Source organism: Mandrillus leucophaeus, unplaced genomic scaffold, assembly GCF_000951045.1.
Source record: "Mandrillus leucophaeus isolate KB7577 unplaced genomic scaffold, Mleu.le_1.0 Scaffold584, whole genome shotgun sequence".
In the NCBI taxonomy this organism is placed as follows: domain Eukaryota; kingdom Metazoa; phylum Chordata; class Mammalia; order Primates; family Cercopithecidae; genus Mandrillus; species Mandrillus leucophaeus.
The window spans coordinates 93415-114621 of record NW_012106297.1 but is presented as its reverse complement, the minus strand read 5'-3'; the positions used below and the strand labels follow the sequence as shown (position 1 = coordinate 114621).

The 21207-nt window shown below is 34.7% G+C and overlaps 1 protein-coding gene across 1 annotated transcript in view; it reads right to left on the bottom strand.

Moving 5' to 3' along the window:
• Nucleotides 1-21207, bottom strand: part of HMCN1 (hemicentin 1) — a gene marked incomplete at its 5' end in the record, with an annotated part of 290930 nt that overhangs the window by 193601 nt on the left and 76122 nt on the right. Inside the window, 11 exons of the mRNA XM_011999163.1 lie at nt 1863-1989; nt 3964-4111; nt 4277-4407; nt 5429-5623; nt 8137-8232; nt 10569-10841; nt 12313-12440; nt 15185-15353; nt 15969-16128; nt 17786-17898; nt 21004-21148. Of these exons, the coding sequence (XP_011854553.1) occupies nt 1863-1989; nt 3964-4111; nt 4277-4407; nt 5429-5623; nt 8137-8232; nt 10569-10841; nt 12313-12440; nt 15185-15353; nt 15969-16128; nt 17786-17898; nt 21004-21148 (1685 nt within the window). The remainder of the gene's footprint in view (nt 1-1862; nt 1990-3963; nt 4112-4276; nt 4408-5428; nt 5624-8136; nt 8233-10568; nt 10842-12312; nt 12441-15184; nt 15354-15968; nt 16129-17785; nt 17899-21003; nt 21149-21207) is intronic.

The window sequence follows — 21207 nt, the reverse complement described above, 5'->3', positions numbered from 1 at the left end:
GCATTTTAAGTTGTTTTTTTTTTTTTTTTTCTTTGAGACGAAGTCTCGCTCTTGTCGCCCAGGCTGTAGTTCTATGGAGCTAGCTTGGCTCACTGTAACCTCTGCCTCCTGGGTTCAAGCAGTTCTCCTGCCTTACCCTCCCAAGTAGCTGGGATTACAGGCGCCTGCCACCACACCCAGCTAATTTTTGTAGTTTTAGTAGAGACGGGGTTTCACCATGTTTGCCAGGCTGGTCTCAAACTCCTGACCTCAGGTGATACACCTGCCTCAGCCTCCCAAAGTGCTGGGATTACAGGCATAAGCCACCGCACCTGGCCGCATTTTAAGTTTTTAAAGAAATACTTGATAATATGCTACTCAAATTTAAGTAACTTTGAAACTTTTATTGATTGTTAATTGTGCAAGTGACAAAAAATTTTAAACAAAAAAGCATTATGATGAGAAAAATTCTGCTTGGTCTATGACCCCTAATGTGAATCTGCTTTCGAGACTTCTCTTTATCAGTTTGATTTGTATTCTTCCACATTTTTTACATTTATGAACATTTTTGTTTTTAACAAAATTATAAATATTTTTGTTTTTGTTTTATATTTATAAACAATTTAAACAATTAAAATTGTTTATAAACATTTATAAACAAAAATGTTTATAAATATACTCCCAAAGATATCTAAAGTTTTAATATATCAATGGTATCAGGTTATTGTTCTGCTTTTCTTTCACTCTACAATAGGTATGGAGATATTTTTGGTACACATAGCTTGATCTTACTATTTTTAATTGATGCACAGTGTTCCATAATATGACTATGCCATAAAGTATCTACTTATTCTCCCAATGTTGGGTTTTAGCCAGCTTTCACTTTTTTGCCGTCACAGTGTCGCAGTGAATATCAATATACAAGCCTCTCTGTGGATATGCATGACTACTTCCATCTCCGGGATACTGCATCACAGTGTATGTGCATCAAATTTTAATAGATATCAACAAGTTGCCTTTTAAGGTACTAATTTACATCTTCCCTGTCAGAGCACTATATCTTGATTTCCCATACTCTAGTCAACACTTGATAATTTCAAACCTTTATGTTTTTGCCTATATGACCTGTAAATAACAAAATTTTATTATTCACCAAATTATTGATGGTATCTTTTAATATGTTTATTGCCTTAGTATACTTTGTCTGTTCATATCCTCCATATATTTTCTCTGTTGCTGTTTGTATTTATTAGTGATTTATAAAAAGTTTGAATACAATCTTTTATTTTATATACCAAAAATCTTGACTATTTTCTACTTAGGCCTTAGATATCTGCTCCCAGAAACTGTAAAACACAAACTGTAACCACCATTTGAGAAATAAATTCTCACAACCAATACAGACCACTGCAGCCACTTCTATGTAGGCACACCTCAGCAGCCCTTGAGATCTGGAGTTGGAGAAACATCTGTAGTTCCTTTTTGCCAGTACACAGAACTAGCTTAGTATTCATCTCACTGTCATAAAAACATTTTCCTTTTTAAAAAGTAAATTCCATGTAAAGAGAAAATCATCTCACATTTGGATCTTGTATTTTTCACTGTTAGCCTTTAGACAGAGGATATTTAGTGTATATTAAATTTGAGTTTCTCTGTGTTTCTAAAATGAATTCCCAACATTTATAGGGAGCTTTGAATCCATAAGAATGAAAAATATTACAAGACTTTTAGACTAGTTTTTGAGCAATATTGTTTTTCCTGTATGCTCATTTAATAATATTCTATGTAATAAAATAATTAAGAGGGAGAAAGTCCACATGCATTTTTATACATCTTTTTCCTATCAATTGAACCCTTGCAACAAATACAGAAAAGATACTCACTTGCCGTCTTTGAACCAATGAATATCAGGAAAGGGAGTGCCTTTGACCTGGCATTCAAGGGCGACGTCATGGCTGAGGACAACTGAGACTTCATTTGGGAAGTTGGTACCTATTATGGTGGGTGGAACTTGAACAAAGACAGTGTATTATGAAACTCTGTTACTCAGCAAAAAGAGCAGGCATGGGGTTAGAAAGCAGTCAATGATTTCTATAGTATTTCAACAAGATCTTAATGTCAAACATAAAATACCACACAACACTTTTTCATATCATTTCTGTGTACCCAAACGATAAATTTAAATGTAGAAACATATTTATAAAATATTTGCTAGCAAGACAATTACCTGCAAGAATTATGATAGTATAGGATTCATTTTTGGGTGTATTAAACTCATATGCAAAAGTAGCTTAGAATGTAAGTGATCAGTGATGCTTATATAATGTAATTTGCTACCGCGATACATTTTGGATAATGAATGACAATTAACATCACTCTTATAATGTTCAAATTCTACATATACTGTTGTGTTACTTGAAATATATTACCTTTGTCTTTTAAACAACTAAGATGGTAAATTTGGTATGCAATATAACATGAAGAATAATGTGCTAGTTTTTATTCTTGGGATTATCAAGCTTATTAAAGAGCTTCTGGATACTTCTCGGTCTAGTCATCCCCCTTCACACCATGTTAAAGTGTTTGGTCTTCATCCTCAGAAAAATGACCAGCCACTAAAGGATTTCAGTAGGGGAGGAGTGGGGTGTAATCATATTTGTGTTTTAAGACCACATGCTCTTAAGTGAAGAATGAATTACAGTAGCAAGAAGTGGATTCAGGTGAGACCTTAGGCTATTACATTAATTCAGCTCATGAATGATGATAGACTTTCACAGAAGGATGAAAAGACGTAGATCGCCAAAGAATTAGGAAGTAGACATAACAGGAAATGTACAGATTTGAAATGTTGGGGAGAAGGTAGTAGTGAGAACCTGGAAGTTCCGGAATAAGCAAGTGAGTGGATGGAGGTATCAGTCCCTAGAATGGGGATCTTGAAGGCAATCGGAACTGGCTTTCACTGGGACCTTTTTGTTTGATATAAAACTAAGATATTCAAGTCACAATACTATGGAGAAAATTAGCTATCTATCCCTAGGCTCAGGGAAGAAGTCTGAATTGGAGATAAAAATTTGGGAGTCATCAGCACACAGATGGAATTAAGTCAAGGGAGCAGATGAGTACCAGGAGAAATAATGTCAATAAGACTCATGATAACAATGATTTCTTAATCTGTTTTTATAACTTATACTTAAATATAATAATGGTGATTTTGTGGAAAGAAAAATTTCAGGCTTTGAGAAGCCTAATGGGAGGAATTATTTTTATGTTATAGCAGTTTATGAATATAATTTTTATGCAGTATCATTCCTCCACCTCACTTCTACTCAAGACTTACAAATTATGTGCCCATTGTAAGGAGCAAAATATTGAAAATAGAGAAAGTCATTTTTTCACAAAGTGAACTTTAAATGGCAAATATAATTTCACAAACTAAAATTATAGAATTTTAAATTTATGATTACCATTAAAATGTCTCACATCCTAATTTATTACAGCTGCTACCTACTTAATTAGAATCAGGACTGACTTAGTTACAAGAGTCAATTAGAATGCAGGGGAAACGGGATTTACTACCTTCTGTTCAAGTACAGCCTAGCAGCTTCAGGATGTACACAGCATGAATGTGATATATTCTGCATCACCCTGTTCTAGCCACTTCCCAAAGAATATCTTGCCTACTTAACCAGAGAAATTGACAAGAGTAATAATTTCTTATTTTACACAATATAGCAGTACCGTTTTTGAGTATTTGATACTATTGTATATATGATTCAAAGGCATCTCTCTATTATAAATAATGAAACTCTTCAAAATTTCTATATCATATGGTTCTGATTAACAAATAATAAGGACAAAAATAACAGAATGAAACTATATTTTTTTTCTGTCAATTTATCTTTTTCTCTTTTTCATATAGTCAGCTCTATTTTAGGTAAGAAATGCCTCTGAATTGTAGTTTTTTAAAAGGATGTTATTTCTTACCAAGCACATCAATGTTAAAGTACTTCTGAGAAGTGCCTGCAATATTAATTGCTTTGCAGGAGTATCTTCCTGCATCCTCTGGAGTGGCTTTGAAGAACTTCAGTATCTTCCCATTGTTCACAATCTGAACAGTGCTGCTTTCAATCACCTTTAAGGGCCAAAATGGTCAGTGTTATTTCCAATCCTAATAAAAATGCATAATTAAAAAATGAAGTAGAAAGTTTATTTTATTAGTAGTAAGAAATGAACATCTGAAGAACTTACTTCAGATGCAGAGGCAAGGAATTACACATATTTGGATGACTTTATTTACCTGGACATTATCTTTATACCACGTAATGATGGGAGATGGAGTGCCTTCCACTTCACAAAAGAGATTGGTCAGCTGATTTAACAACACTGACACATTTGTAACTTGTTCTTTATCTTTAATTACTGGAGGAACTGCAAAAAGAGAGGAGTCATAGCTAGGTAGTTTTATAATAAATATTATTTATAGAGATTCTTTATAATGGCCTTTATACAGCAAATTCTGAAATATTTGATGGCTAGAAAAGCTAGACATATTTAAGCATACGCTTTGTTACAAAATTAAAAAGTTTTGACCAATGTATTCATAATAACAACCCTTATTGGATTTTTACTTTATTATTTCAAGGTTTTAAATTTAGGATGAAATTTGGGATAAGCTTAAGGGAGAATCTACTTTTATTCCACATATTACTCAAAATATAAGCTTATGGGGTCTTAATTAAGTCACATGAGACTCATTACTTTGTTGATGAGGGTGAATATTGCCCAGTGTCTAAAGAAACCAATATTCATCAAATTTTAAAATATATATACACTTTCACTTATGCAAAATGGCATATATACAGTATTTTCATTAAAGGTTAATGAAAACAACTGTTAATAATCTACATGCTCATCATTAATAGAGGAAGGTCAAATAAATGTGTATATATACAATGAGATGCTATAGAGTTAGGAACATTAAATAAAATCCAAGATAGATTGTTTAATGAGACAGAGAAGGTGAAAAATGTGAATATAATGTTCTATTATATGTGTACATTTTATAAATAAAAAGAGGATAAAACATTGTATTTTTATATTCATAAAATATCTCTGACACACACACACACACACACACACACACACACACACACAGATAACTTTCCTTTATCCCAAATAGAGGATAAGTAGATGGCTCAGCTCAGGGTCAGGAGACTTTTTATCATGTATCTTTTTCTACCATTTGAATTTTGAATGATGTAAAGTCACAATACAAAATTACATGAAAGTTTAAATCCAATAATAAATTCAATCAGACCACCAGATTTCTGTTTGGTACTACTGCTATTCACATTAATATTAAATGATACCACACTGAGAGAATAATTTAAACATTTAAGAACGGGAGACTGACAAACTTAGTCAGTTACATGATTTTAGCAATATTTACCATGGACTTTGAGGTTATATTTTCTTTCTGTAGTTCCAGCTTCATTGACTGCCACACAGATGTACTCCCCATTGTCATAGGGTGTAACAGTAGCAATAACCAGCAAAGTGCCATCTTCCAAGATAGAAATGCCAGGCTCTCTGCCTGTCAATTCTCTACCATTGTGTAACCATTTGATGGTTGGTTTAGGGGTACCTAAATAAGAAATTAGAGTCTTGTGATATTTTACCACAAAATCAGAAATTATTAAATATCAAATATATCAAAGAGAAATAAAGTTTTTCTTATGACAATAATTTCAAGATATTTCTCCTGGTATGGAAATATGAAGAGATTATGTTAGTTAATGCTTCTAAATCCCAGTGGGTCTTAAGAGACCTATGGTAAACAAAGTTGTTTTTATCTAAACATTCAGATGATAGTAAGTAAAGCATTTTCCTAGTGAGTTCACAGTGCTTTGTTGGTGGGGCAGGAACTATATTAACCCTACGGACTGGATGTGGGGAGAGTTTTAGGGTGAAATAAAGACAGAGCAAAAATAAGACACTGTCACAGAAATACAACATGAAGATTGTCAACCAAACAGAGTGTATACATGATGTGGAGACATGATGTTTTATAATTCCCTTTTTTAAAAAGGCCTGATATTGTAGAGATGAGGAAACTCTACTGTTCATGCATCTTTTGGAGATCTCATTCTGTTAAACAAAGGATAATAGCTCAATTCTTGAAATGGTAGTTGAGAAAGTAGTGAGACAAATAGCTTTCCTGGATTCATTTATGACTAACAGAACGAATGGAAATTATGTACTCTTGGAGAAAAAAAATAATACAACAATCTTTGAGTGTATAATAGAATCAAAAGGAATATTGGAAATAAGTGAACATTAAATCTATACTAACGATGTATTTATTTAGCAAACATTTTGCCAGGTATTATTCTAAGCATTTAAAAAAATTATTTAATCTCTATAAGAAAGAAGAAAACACATTAAATAAAAATTACATGACCACAGAAGACATTGTTAATAATCCTGTATTAAATGATAGTAAAATATTAAAGGATGAATATATAACCCAGGATATATATAAAAGAATAGCAGAAATACATAGAATATGTCATTGAAGCTACACTTAAATTGAGTTAAAGGCTTAAACAGTGACTATGAAAATTATATTTATGGAAAAAAATTAAAGACTGGCCTGTTTAATTGTGCTCATAGTATAATGTCGACTGATGAGAACAAAAAGGTTAAACTGACAGATTCTAGTTGCCTGTCCATGTTGTCAAGAAAAAAGGAGGCTGTAATCATTTCCTTACGTCCCAGTCATTCCTTCATGAACTTTAATCAGACTACTTAATTAATATTTGTTGAGGTGATAAAAATGTAAATGAACAAACAAAAGAAAGAAGTTGCATTATCTTTAATTTTTAAATGATAGAACAATGATGAGTGAGATGAAATTCAAAATAAAAGATAATGAAAAAGATGTCTAGTAACTTTAAATGAATTCAAGCACTATATTCCAGGTGAAAATGAGGAAGTAAGGAAGAGATGTTTTTCTAGGTGGAAAAGGGAAGTCAAAACAAGAAATTAGCTTGGGAGTCAGGAATCCAGAGGGGAACAAGAAGCAACAGGGCCACCAGCGGGTCCAGTGGGAGTGAGCAGTCATAGTACTTCCCTGAACTTAAACCCTTCTAAAGAAGGCCTCCTCTCCAGGCTTCACCTCCCTAATTCTCAGCGACTCTTGGAATAGTTATTGTTAATTCTTTAGGTATCTGGAAAGCTTGCTAAAGATATTTTTCTTTTAATTTTGGTAGAAAATAAAGTAATCATTGGTGACAGCGACTGCTGCGATTGAAAAGCTTGCCAGAGAAACAGAGACAGCCATGAAGGCCTTCAGTTGCTGCCTCCCAGGAATAACTGCTAAAAGGCACATGAGGGGGCACAAATGGTACTAGCCATCTGGAGGCCCTCAGGAGGTTACAGAAAGACTACTGCTTGGACTTTGCCAGAACTGCTACAAACCTGCTTTGAATCACTGCTGATGAATACATGCTTGAGACAGGATGTTCTTAATTACCTACTTGGCAGAGTTAGGGTGAAAGTGACAGTCCTTTTCATATTCCCCTAAGGAGAAATAATATCAATCTCCTGGCAGAAAACATGGTAGGATAGAAAGCTCAGAAATCCAAGGAAAAGAAGGGCTTGAATAAGCCTCCAAGTGACAATTTACAATCTGGTCCTAGAATTACCAGTTGAGAGGAGATCTAGGAAAAGAGGTTTTCAGAAGTGTCCAGAACAAACAAAGGAATAGTCCTAATTATACCTCTGCCAGGTTGAGATAAATCTGGAATATTTTGAATAGCTCCAGCTATCACATTGTAAAGAGAAAACCTGCTAAAAAATAAAAAAAAGAATGAAATAAGAAGTAGCAGGAAGGATCTGAACTACCTGGAAAACATGTGAGACTAGGCAAGTTTGAAAGAATGGAAAGTCTTTACATTAAAAGAAATAAAATACCTGAAAGAAAAAAAAAATTTATTCAAAGAGTTGTTATCCAAAAGATGGGTTAGTTTCTATTATGCTCAAATGTTGTACCAAGGATTGATGTTGAATTTTATAAGGATGGCAATTTGGGTTCAATATAGCATTCTGAAACAATATAACATTATGCCAATGCCTATATCTTTGAGTATTACATACCTTTTGCAGGACATGGAAATGCAATGCGTTGATTGGCCACTCTTTCTTGGAATGGAGTGTTATATGGAGGTTCTAGATCTTCCACTGTGGGTGGTTCTATTAGGAAAATAAATGCTTTATCACAGGCTTTATTTGAGCAATTTCAAACTCTCCTAAGGCAAAATGAACCACCTGCACTGATGAGCTGCTATCTCTGCTGATTCTTCTTTTAAATATGATTCCCGTTTCCAGCTTCCAAACATTTCTACCTAGATGTGACACAGCGCCTTAAACTGAAAATTCTCCGAACAACATTCATTATATTATGCTTCCCGCAATCCTGTTCTATTTCCCTTATTCCCTCAATGAAGGCATTATGGTCCACCCAGTCATTTTTCTTTCTCCCTTAAGTTTGGCCTCCATATCCAATCATATAGTACCATATATGTTTGCATATCTGTGTCTTCCTCTCTATGTTTAAGACCATTGCTTATTTTCAACCCTTATTTTCTCTTACCAGACTATTCCAATAGACTTCTTATAGGGATCCTTTTCTCAAACATGTTCCCCTTTAGATTGATATTCTGCACAGTCCCCAGAATACTCTCTCTGAAATACAAATCTCATCGCTGACTTATCTAATTCAAATCATTACTTGTACTCATCTTGTCTATAAGATAAAGTTTCAGACCTGTTCTTTCCAAAGTGCCCCCTGTCAGTGCATCTCATGTCCCTGAAAAGCTTCATCATCCATTCATTGTATGAAGAAATTTGGGAGTTATTCTTGAGAACTCTATCTCCTTCAGTCTCATATCCAATCCATCACCATGTCCTGAGTATTTCCTTTCCTAATTATTTTTTAGCCCATTCCCTTCTTTTCCCCATTCTAACTACCGCCATCTTTTACCTGGGCTACTATACTAGTCTATACCAGTTTCCCTTATCTTCTCTAGCTGAATGATTCCCTCCCAAATGAGTGATTTTAAAACTGGAAATCAGCCACATCACTTTCCCAACTATGACTTCTTAAAGTCTTTTTATTGCATTTAGAATAAAGTCTAACTTTATTAGTCTGGTTTCCTAGGTCTTGGATAACCTGACCCGTGACCACATCTCCAGCTTCATCACATATTACTCAGTCCTCAGTCTGGAATGCAGCTAGCTGGCCTTCATTGACGATGACTGATTCCAGTGTCCCCAAAATATTACATGCCCTTCTCTTCATATTCTATGTCCTTTTCCTGGAAAGTTCTCTCCACATTCTCTTGGAAGGGCTGCCCCTCACTTCTACCTACCCTTCAAATCTCAACTGACATGTCCCTACCCCAAGGGAAGCCTTCTGTGATTTGTCTTTTTGTTAAAAGCTTATATAGAGTCTTCCATCATTTCATAAGGGCACTAACTAATGTTTAATTATGTAATCATGAGATTATTTCATGAATTATTATCTTTCCCATTCAACTATAAACATGAATACCCAATAAAGTTTGTGGAATGAACAGGAAAACTTCTCCTTTAGTGTCCTAGCCAACCATCCAACAAACTTGGCAATGGGTCAGGTACCTTAGTACTGTACTAATACTTAGAACAGTATTAGTACTAATTAATACTAATACTCAGTACAGCACTAAGAACTATCTAATACTGTGCTAAGTACCATACCTGCTTATCTTTTCTTCTTGTCTTTGTACTAGTATTCCCTCTGACAAGAATGTTCTTCCCCCTGATTTCCATGTGGCCGGTTCTTTCCAGTCCAGAGGATCTCACTCTAAAGATCACCTCCTCAGAGAAGTCCTGCTTGATAGTTGAATCTAAAGTAGGCAACTCTCAGGACAATTGCCTTATTTTAACTTCCTACAAAGCACTTTTCATGATCTGTATTTCTTGTTTATATGTTGGTCTGTTTTCCATCTACTCACACTAGAACAGCTCATGAAAGCAGGGATTTTGCCTTTGTTACTACTTTCTCATCACCATCTAGAATATGACAGATGACTGGCAAGAGCTCAATCAATATTTGTTGCTTGAATACATAAACACTGATCTTTAAATCTTCAAAACAAATACAGTATTAATAGAGAAGTAGTGGATCTAGATTTCGTAGGGCTCTATTTTGAGTGCACCCCAGCACTGTGAGGTGACAACCTACTGCAATTCACTCTTCCCGCAATGTCTTCCAAACCAAAAATAGTGGGTGGGGCATCATCTAGGATTGTTTCTGTTATCTACATGATCCATGGCAACTTTGTTTCAAAAGTAAGCATACAAAAATTGATGCAGGTTTAGAAATGGTATGTTTCATTTGGGAATGGTTCTCCTTTCAAAGAGTCACAAAAGTTATATAGAGCTCTTTCTGAAGTAATTTAAGATTATCCAAGATAATCTATTTAGCTCTAGGGCTTTTCCCTCACTCCCCACCCCATATACATATATTTTCCTGTGTCAAAAGTCACCTTGGACATGTAGCGTTATCTCTGTTTCATCAGTGCCTGCTATGTTAGTAGCAACACAAGTATATATGCCAGCATCTGAGGGCATGGCTTGGTCGATGCTTAAAGTTCCGTCTGGATTGCTAACATGCTGCACTCCATCAACCAGCATGGTGCTTCCACCTTTGGACCAGGTGATTACAGGAAGAGGGGTCCCTTGAGCATTACATGGAATATCCACTCTTTGACCAACTTGGACTTTGAGATGTTTAGGTCCACGCTGTATCTTTGGAGGAACTAGAAATAATAATTGGGTATTAATAATCCAACTTTTACAAATTCCTTCCTTTACTCACTTTAAATGAGAGCTCCTTATCAACAGGCAGCATGGAAAAGTGAAACAATTTCAAGATTTGGACCTAGGCTCGGACCATTCACTAGCTAGGTGATCTAGGATAAGTCAGTAAACTTCCTGAGGCCTGTTTCCTTGATAATCCAGGGAAAAGAGCCTGTAATCCCAGTACATTGCAAGGATTACAGGAAATAATAAATATAAAACTCTTAGTTCCAAACTTGAGGAACAGCAAGCATTTTAAAATGTTAAGCATCTTTTAATTTGTAAATAATTTTAGGTTAAAAACTCTCTTAAAAGGCAATCCAGGTAATTTCTATAAGGGTTAAAAAGCATTTCTCTCCATGTATTCAGTTTCTGTTCTCTTTGTAGAAGGATCAGACAATAAGAAAAGTTTCTCATGAAAGCCTTTGCTAATTTCAGATAAGAAAACCACAGAGAGCCTCTATCTCTTCCTTTTATCAACTTCCTTTAGAAATTTAAATGCAGTAGTTTATCAAAATACCAGAAAAGGATTCCTGATTTCTACATACTTGCATTGTGCACTGTAGAATCAAGTTGAGCCACAAGGATATAATTATAATTAATGTACCATACATTCTTTAACTTACTATTTAATGAACACTTTCTAAAGGTTGTCACTAACAAGAACCTTATATATTTGATGATAGTATTATCATCATTTTATGAAAGAGAAAACTAAAGATAAGAAAGGTTAGTGAATATGCCTGATGCCCTAGAGCTAGTAAATGACAGGACTCTTATATGACTTCACACCCCATAATCAATGCCGACACAATTGTCCTGATCATCTGAGAGTGAAATCAGATCAATACTATCTGAGCTAATTTCTTCTGATATTTGAATATCTTTCATCTAAACAATGCCTGGTGTAGAGTATGCACTCAGTGTGTTGAATGAATGAAGAACTGGATGGACTGTGTGGATTGGAGGAATAAAGTAAACTAACTAGGGAGGTGTAGTCAAAGAGTCCTAGAAAACAGAATTTTTTCTGTTGCTGAGGTCTTTAAATATTGAAAATGATCATTTAAATACTACTAAATTATTATTTAAAAATTTGTATTAGCTTCTATAAAATGTTACCAGCTTAAACACATTTTCTTTCTACCATATATCAACAATAATAGCAATAAGTGACTGCTGACCTTTAGAAAAATCGAGATCCAAAAATTTAATATAGTTTATTTGATAAAGGAAGAAACAAAAGATTGTTTATAAATAGCAGAAAAACTTTTCAGAGTAAATGAAAGAAAATCACAAGTCTCAGATTTTAGAGAATGTTTTCTTTCATTACTCCATAAACAATTTGGAAATTAGCTATCAAATAAACTAGGATTATGGGTTTTCTTGTGGCCAGTCCACAGGGTTGTCATATGCTCTCATTTCAAAACTCACCATGGACATTTAATTTGACAGCTTGAGTCACGTTCCCAGCAATATTTGTGGCAACACAAAGATACATCCCACTATCTGAAATGCGGGTTTCAGTGATCTTCATTGAACCAGAAGGGAGGAATGTGTGTCTAAAAGAAAGAAACCATATAGTAGACCATGGAACAGGCGAATTTAAATATCCCCTATGCAGCTACACTTCATTATGAAATTACTACTCTGCAAGTAGTTTTTAAAATCATTTTCCCATCTGCAATGTCTATCTATACAACTTAAAAGCCAGGACTTTTCATAATTATCTTGTGTATGATGTTCCCGCAAACAGAAAAACAGTTTTATTTTACTTTTAAATCTTAATGGCCTGAAATTGCCAAATAATTGTACATCTTTCTGCTCTACAAAGCAAATGTGTATTTGAGTTAGCTTTGAATTTATTTTGAGCAATTTGTTATTATTTTCCACATTGTTAAAGTAAAGGAAAAAGAAGATATATATGTTCTCAAAAATAGTTGAATATATTCCTCCTTTTGAGTAGCAATGCAGCTGGGTGAGCCAGACCTACATATAAAAATTTATTGCATTGTGTTAAAATAGTTTTAAAGGTAGTGGAGGCCAGGTACACCTACCTAATACCAAGATTTCTTACACAGCTAAGTCAAATGAATAGTGCTATTGGCCCAGAGACATGCAAATGAATAAACAGTTAAGGACAGAGTCCTCCAGAAAGACCTCAGCATATTTGAGAACTCAACATGTAATATGTAACATCAGAGGTTATATCACAAAAAGTAAGGAACGTATTGACTATTCAAAGTGATGTTGTGCAACTGACTTTCCAAATGGAAAAATAAAGATATAAAATGAGAGCACTACGTGATATTACTTACAAAATTTAAAATTCAGATAGATTGAAGTCCTAAATGTGAAAAACAAAACTTAAAATATTAGAATTAAACACTGAAGGTTATGTTTATAATCTGCTTCATGTTAAGATACAAAAAGTACACATCTGAAAAAGAACAGATTAATACATTGTGCTCCTTAAAAACTGAAACCTTCTGTACAACAAAAGGCACCACACATAAACTTGACACCACAGCAATAGACTGAGAGAAGATATTTTCAACACATATAAAAGACAAAAGATTATTATCAAAAATAAAGACCAAATTTCTACATTCAATAAGAGAAAGACAAGTCACCAGAAAACCGTGCAACAGATTTATAGGTTATTCAATACCACAAATGGCCAACAAACACATAGAAAGGTTCTCAGTTCACTTGAAGTCAATCACATGAAAATTAAAACAATCACAAGATACCATTTTACACCCATCAACTGGCAAAAATTCCTAAGTCAGTCAATACCATGCGCTAATTAGAACATGGACACAAGTACACCCATATTCTGCTGGTGGATGGATAATCAATACTGTCCCTTTGGAAAGCAATTTAGCAATGCCTATGAAGCTGGAAGCAGGAGTTTGCTTTGATCAGGAATTGTAGCTCTGTATGTAGGTCCTAAAGAAAGTCATGCATAAGTATACAAAGAGAAATATACAAAGCTATTCACTGAAAAGCCTTGTTTTAAAAACAAACAAAAAAATAGAAAGAAAGAATAAACAAACTAGAATGTCCATAAATAAAGGAATGAAAAAATAAAATGTAGAATATGCATGTAGGAGTTAAAATGAATAAATGGAATCCCTATGTATAATGGTAGACAAATGTTGACTTAATGAAGCAACTAATAAAATAATAATATACTATTTGTTACAATAGCAAATTGAAAACAGACACACAAAACAAAATTGAAAACACAGAAAACAGTAATCTACATTGTTTAAGGATGTATGTGTAGAATGCATACCAAGTTTGTGGCAGTGTTTGCCCCTGGGAAGAGGGAGAAGAAATTGCGACTGTGGAAGGGAACAATAAAACTTTCTGATCTGTATTACTATAATTTTTTACTCAAAAACATTCAAAGAAAATTTTTTCAAACAAATAGTAAAATTATATAAAGTCCTTCTTAATTGTTTTCCTTCACTGGCAGTAGGGAAATGACACTAGCATGAATTTATGTCTTCATAATTATATATCAATGATTCTAATAGAAAGTTAATTATAGTCTAGTGACTAATTCTTATTTCACCAGTAACTTTTGCCTTGATGTTGGGTTAAAATAGTAACCAAGAACTAGAGACAATGAATGTGAAATGTACATCATCTTACATAATCCTCTCAGGTAAGTATCATCCCCATTTTATAAATAGAAAATATGAGGTTCAGAGAGACCCCTTAAAAATTTTCAAAGGTTTCAGGCAAACTTTAAGTGGAAGAGATAAATATAAACTCATAGCTGGTTGGCAACGAAGGTTGTGCTTTCAAAGCTCCAGTATTCTTCTTCTTACATCACTTAGCCTATCAAATACAGTACATTGTCTCAATGTGCTCATATTTGTATAAGGGTTTAAGCAAGAAGACTTACAAAATCATCCAATGAAAGCCAAATCCTAGACATTAGAGTGTGCCTATTGTATTTTATTGCTCTTATGGGATTAATGGAATTCTATGTGTGCTTACACATTGGGCTAACAGGAATCTTGTACAATTCTGCTCCATTTTAATAACTACCTTATAAAATGCACCAGGGGAAAATTATGGCAAAGCTGAATGTTAGCATTTCTGACATTAAAGATGTCAGAAGCATGATTCAGATGTTATAAATACTTCTTGTAGACTCAGATGTACATGTGCATTATCTCAATTTTAAAAGTGATTTTTTGAGACGTTTGATAACCTGAATAGGCATGGCCATCTGTCCCAAGAGGTTGATTATGTTTTCATGTGTTGCAATTCATCCCAGATCTCCTACCTTGGAGAGAACGGTGAGATGAGCTGGGTTTCTTTGGCCCAAGTAATTATGGGTGGAGGTAAGCTCTTCACTTCACATGGAAGTGTTACCTCTTCCCCTGCAAGGACGGAGATCTCAACAGGCTTATCCTGGGACAGTCCTCGTTGATCTCCAAACACTCTGGGCCTTACTAAAATAAACACATGTTTTGGAAGGGAAATAGTATATTGAAAACAAAGCACAGTTTAATTTACATTAAAATGTGGACTACTAATGTTCTTAAGTAATTTATAAAAAGATGCTGTTCAGGACATAAGCTAAAACTTTCCATTAATACATTTATTGTAAGAACTAAAAGAAAAATGATGAAAAAATTTCTCTAGTCAGTAATTCCTTTTAGAACACAATGAAGAGATCGGCTTCAATGCCCTCTCAGAGTCTACCATCTGTAAAAGTAAACCCTCAAGGCAGACTCCTACCCAAGACATAGCTGAGGTTTGGCTTTGCTAGGAGTGTTAACTAACTGGTGTTACTGAAGAGGGTTGGGTGCAATAAGCATACTTCTTGGGAAAATACCATAAAAATTTTCCGAAAGACTATACAATTGCATTCCTTAAAATCAGAATCTAAGTAGAAGTGATTTTGGTTGGCAGTAAAAAATGCATTTCTGTAAACAAATATATCAACTTGGGGGAGCAATTCACTTTAGGGGTACATGCATCTGGTAACAGTACTGGGGAAAGAACTGTGAGTTTTGGCACAGATAGACAATGTCAATAAAAACCATTCCTCCACCAGCTCTCACCATAGACTGTCAGTTGCACTTTCCTTTTGGCATAGCCGGCTGCGTTGGTGGCGGTGCAGACATACTCGCCACTCTCCTCTCCCCCAGGTGACACCACATACAGACTGCCATCAGCCCCTGCTGAAAATTTAGCATTGCTGGTTGAAATCAGCTCTCCTTTCTGCAAAACACAGCAAAAAGCAAAGGGGTTTTTTTTTTTGTTTTTTTTTTTTTTAAGGTCATAAAAGAGTGACAATGTCTAGAAGAGGAATAGAGAGAAAAAAACATCTCCAACGGGGGAATAGAGTAAATTTTAAAATGCTAACTTGAAAAAAGTTATTTATAAGAAACATTAGACAAATAAAAGTACTAAAAGTGGTATTTCTCCATATTAAATCATGTCATCTTCATTCCAGAGCTACTTAAGAAGGCAGAGAATAACAGTGATGGTAAGGATGGAACAGTGAATGCTTATGCTATGCCAGGCTCTGTTTTGAGCACTTTACCTGAATTAACCATTTTAACACTCACAACAGTCTTATGAATAGCAACTACCACAACACTCATTTTACAGTTTCGAGTATCAAAGCATGGGAGAGAGGAGTAAAGGAATTTGCCCAAGATCACAAAGCCCCTCAGTGGTAGAGCTGGGGTTGAAACCCAGCAGCCAGACTCTAGAGACCACGTTCTTAACCTCTGTGCTTGACCACAGCACAGAGGTCAACATGGAAATATTTCACTTTTGCATCTTCCTTAAAATGCATTAAACTTCTACTCAGTGCTGGCTACTGTGCAGTTCAGGGATTAGCTTTACCACTGTGACTTTTCTGTCCAGAATAAAAAAAAAAAGTTAACCTTTTAATTTATTTACAAATGTCAACACCAACTTCTCCATATTTCAGAGATTGTTAGATAGATAAAACTAGATGGTATGGCAAAACACTAGTAGTGCTAATTATACAAATGCCATACTTCATTAGCATTTCATTACTTTGTATTTGCTGGATTCAAATACATTTACAGAAAATGTGCCATCTTTGTGGCTGTTCAAGGATGAAAGGACTTCTTCAGGAAATGGGTTTTTCTTCACTGCAAGAACACAAGTAAAAGCTGAACAACATAACAGGGATATAGAGGGGAATAAATTAGTTTGTGTATGTGTCTTACAATTTTTAGTCACCCATAGAAATGGTGACTACACCATAGAACTTTATAAATAAGAAAATCCATGCAGTCATATCATTTAGAAGGAACCTTAAAAGGTCTTTAGTGAAATCACCTACTTGAGACTTGAATGGTATTAGCAACATTACAGTGAACATGTCTATAGCACAGACTGTGTGCCCGGAACATTTCTAAGCACTTTACATCTTATAGCAGATCCTTTTTATCCCGTGCCACATCCCTAAGCCCTCTTCCCTCTTAATTTCAGTGCAGCTCTAGTGGACAGCTCCACATGATCCACCAGGGTCATCCTTGTTGCACTTACGGTTTTTCTTTTGTTTGTTTCTTTTTTTTTTTTTGGACTAGGGCTTTATCCAAAGCCCCAGAAGGCCACAGCCAGGAAGTGCAGCAGTGTAAGCTTCACTGGGGAATGGAGGGAATATGTCATGTATAAATGCTCCACTTCCTGTCCATCCAAGAGAGCCTTCTGAGGTGCATCTATATGGTTTCTTGGAGGGTTCCCAGCACGTCTGTACAGCCACAGAGGAAACCCTTTATTAACTTATCTTCTTTCCAAGCCTCACTCCCCCAGCCTCCTGCTCAAGACCTGGGATAACCTGCAGGTAAACTTCACACTCTGCTCTTCAGGAAATATGACTAGATGTATTATTTACCTTGGACCAGATGACAGACGGTTTTGGAATTCCACTTGCTTTGCATGGTAAAGTTACTGGAATACCTTCAATTGTACTGAGTATCTGCTGCCCATGCTGAATGGTTGGCAGAACTGAAAAGGTAAGTAGGATTTGGAATCTGAGCACCTGTTCTTCCATTTAACATCATTATTTAAAGTTGAACATTTTCAATATAACATTAATGTTTGTAAAAATGAGCAATTATTTAACATTTTCTGATAAAAATGTAGGATAATCTCTGTAAAGGAGTGTGCTAAACAAAGACAATAAAGTAGTTATGATCTGAAAAATGAAATAAAAACTTAAAATCAAGTAGTAAGTGATGTCTAATAAGCTGACTTTCCTAACAAAAATAAGAGAGGACTGAAGAAAATTCATTTTGTTTTGCTGGAAACCCAAGACAGAATTGCACTCTAAAAGCTATACATTTAATGTGAATCTCCAATCCCTGTCCTTTATTCATTAAGCTGCAATAAGCTGACATAAGCGTACATTCAGATAAATGGGCTCTTTAGCTACTGCTTATTAAATATCTATCTATACTCAGGAATCACTTAGTGAGCTACTACATTTAACCTAGATAAAAAGATTTGTTTTGTTAATAAGAATTCAATGGTAAAACTCAAATCTTAAGAGTATATTTTTTATTGTATGTATGTATGTATGTATGTATGTATGTATGTATGTATTTTTTTGAGATGGGGTCTTGCTGTGTTACCCAGGCTGGTCTTGAACTCGTGGGCTCACATGATCCTCCTGCCATGGCCTCCAAAAGTGCTGGGATTACAGGCATAAGCCACCACACCCAGTCAAGTATTTTATATTTAAAAGACTAAAAGGACTCTAACTCGATATTTTTCAGTAAGGAGAATAACATATCTTTGACTTTAGAAAGCAACTGAAGAATTAACATGAGTAGAAGCAAAAGGAAAAGAAAAGTGCCCTCCATTCTGTGTAAATCATAATCAGAACTGACTCTCACAGATAGAAATTATCAATACTCAATGTTCTCAAAATGGTGATTTTGATTAAAGAAGCTTGCATATATGAAAGTTCCTAACATAGTGAGAAGAAGACAATAAAAGCCTAATCTATAACAGGCATTTCCTTTCCATCCTCTGGAAAGATGAGACTGGAACTGCTCCCAGGAGCTCAATCGCTCATCATTTCTCTTCCTTAAAATCAGATTTTTCAAGGATTATCATAACTACTCTGGAGAAGTTTTTTAGAACTAGAGACACCAGAAACCTCAGTGCAAAAACATTCCTTGGGGGGCTTAGATTAGATATGCTACATACTCATATTTTCCTATGGCTGGGTTTACTCTTTAGATAATTTCTTCTTAAAGAATTGGCAGCAAATCCCCAGCCCTAAACAACAATGCCAGGCTACTCTCTAAAGCAAGAAATTTAGTTTTCAGACTAATCATGGGATATTCATCTTTCAACTATGCTGTCAATTTGTGGCAACATGGAATAAGCCATTTTGATACAAACATATTGAGTTTGACAGCAATAAAGAAAAGTGGCAAATTTAGGCAACAGTTTTGAAATCTGTTGACATTTGGGTGTGGAAGAGAAGTTTCTTTTCAGATTGTCAATCATATAAACCAATATGACAATTAAACTGTTTTGTCATTTTAATTTACATTTATACTTGTATTCATTCATTATTTTAAGAACTGGATTGACAGCCTTTAATGAGTATTCTTAAAAATGGAGACACAGAATGATGAAGGAACGGTCCTGCTAATTAACATAAATACAGAGGTATAGAGAGCTGCTAGGCTGCATCACATCCATCTGCTAAATGGCTGCTAGATTTAGTTAATGGCAAATGGCTGCACTAATTTTTTAACTCTATTGACTAAATTAGTTACTCATTTTGGACTAAAATGGACTAATGAATGCTGTGAAATGATCTCTTAATTTTTAATATCAAAACTGCTTGTATCACAATATACCATATCATTGGTTTGTCGATATCCTCGCCCCTCTGACAAGAAAGACATCATAATTAATTCTGTCATTTTTTCAAGTGAAATTCAGCCTCAGAATCCTATTCAACACAATATTCTAGGCAGTCACTAGAAGCCAGAGAAGGAGAACATGAGGGCATTCCTACACTAGATTCTCAAACCAGTCTATAAGCACTGTTCAGGAACTCTATGGTCTGGTCTTCTTGAAAAATAGTTACACAACCATATCCAATCTGTCAGTATGCATTTATTCCTCTAGGTTATAACTAATTTAGTGTTGCTTTAGTATTTCTTCAAAATAATATTTCTTCAAGAATATCTAAGGTGATGTTGGTGGATACTTAATGTAAAACTGAGAAAGGTGGAAGAGGCTGTTTAAGAGAAGCAGGCAAAATAGAAGAAAATAGTCTGCATTCAGTGATACTGTCAACAGACCAAACAGAATTGGAAAACTACTGGACTCTCCAATTCACACTCTAAATAAAGAATAAATCAACTACTAAAAATAAGTATTTTGTACTACTTTCTTCCCTCAGATATTCAGCTCTGTACACAAAGCTATTTTTAATGCAATGGTTTTTTTGTTTTTGTTTTTGTTTTTTTTTAAAGTAGTGTTGCAGAGTCTTTAAAGCAAGTATACAAAAAAGTTATGACAATTTCTTAAACTATGAAGCTGTCAATTACTGAGATGTAAAAAGCTGGTTACTGCTAGTCACGAATGGAAAAAGATTGCTTCTGGATTTTCTTATTTGTGACCTTTAAGTTATTTAACATGCAAGAAGATTGGAGCACACGAGGTGACCTTTAGAAAAGCTTAGGTCATTTCTAGCTCAAACACAAAGGGGTCATTAGTAAGGATATGCTTGTTGCACAATCCAAAAAGAAAAGGCAATCTGGAGGGTATAATGAGTTCAGCTTGTCTGAAATTAAAATGTATTTTTAAACATAATTCTTTGAGAGCCGAGGTCACTTTTAACAATTAAGAAACCACTTACAAAAGCCCTTGGCCAGACTCAGCTGGTGACTCCCAAGAATGTCTTTTTGTGTACATAAAAAAGGGAAATCTGGAAACAACATTAACAATGTAGATATTGTTCAAGAAATAAGAAATAACAATTAAGAGAGACTGTAATTAGAGGAACAGAGTTATTTGATTAAAATATAGGAACAACTACTTTGTACACAGTTTGAAAACAATAACATCGGGTGTGTCTCTTACCATGCACAACCACAGAGGTAGTTTTGTTATTTGTCCCAGCAACGTTACTGGCCACACAAGTATATTCACCACCATCCTGAAGTTGAACTCTTTCAATATGGAGGCTCCCATCACTGCGCACAGTGATGTAAGGATTTTGGAGCAACTTAAAGGAAAAAAAAAAAAAAAGGTAATTTTTATTTAAAAAGAAAGGAGTTGTGAGAG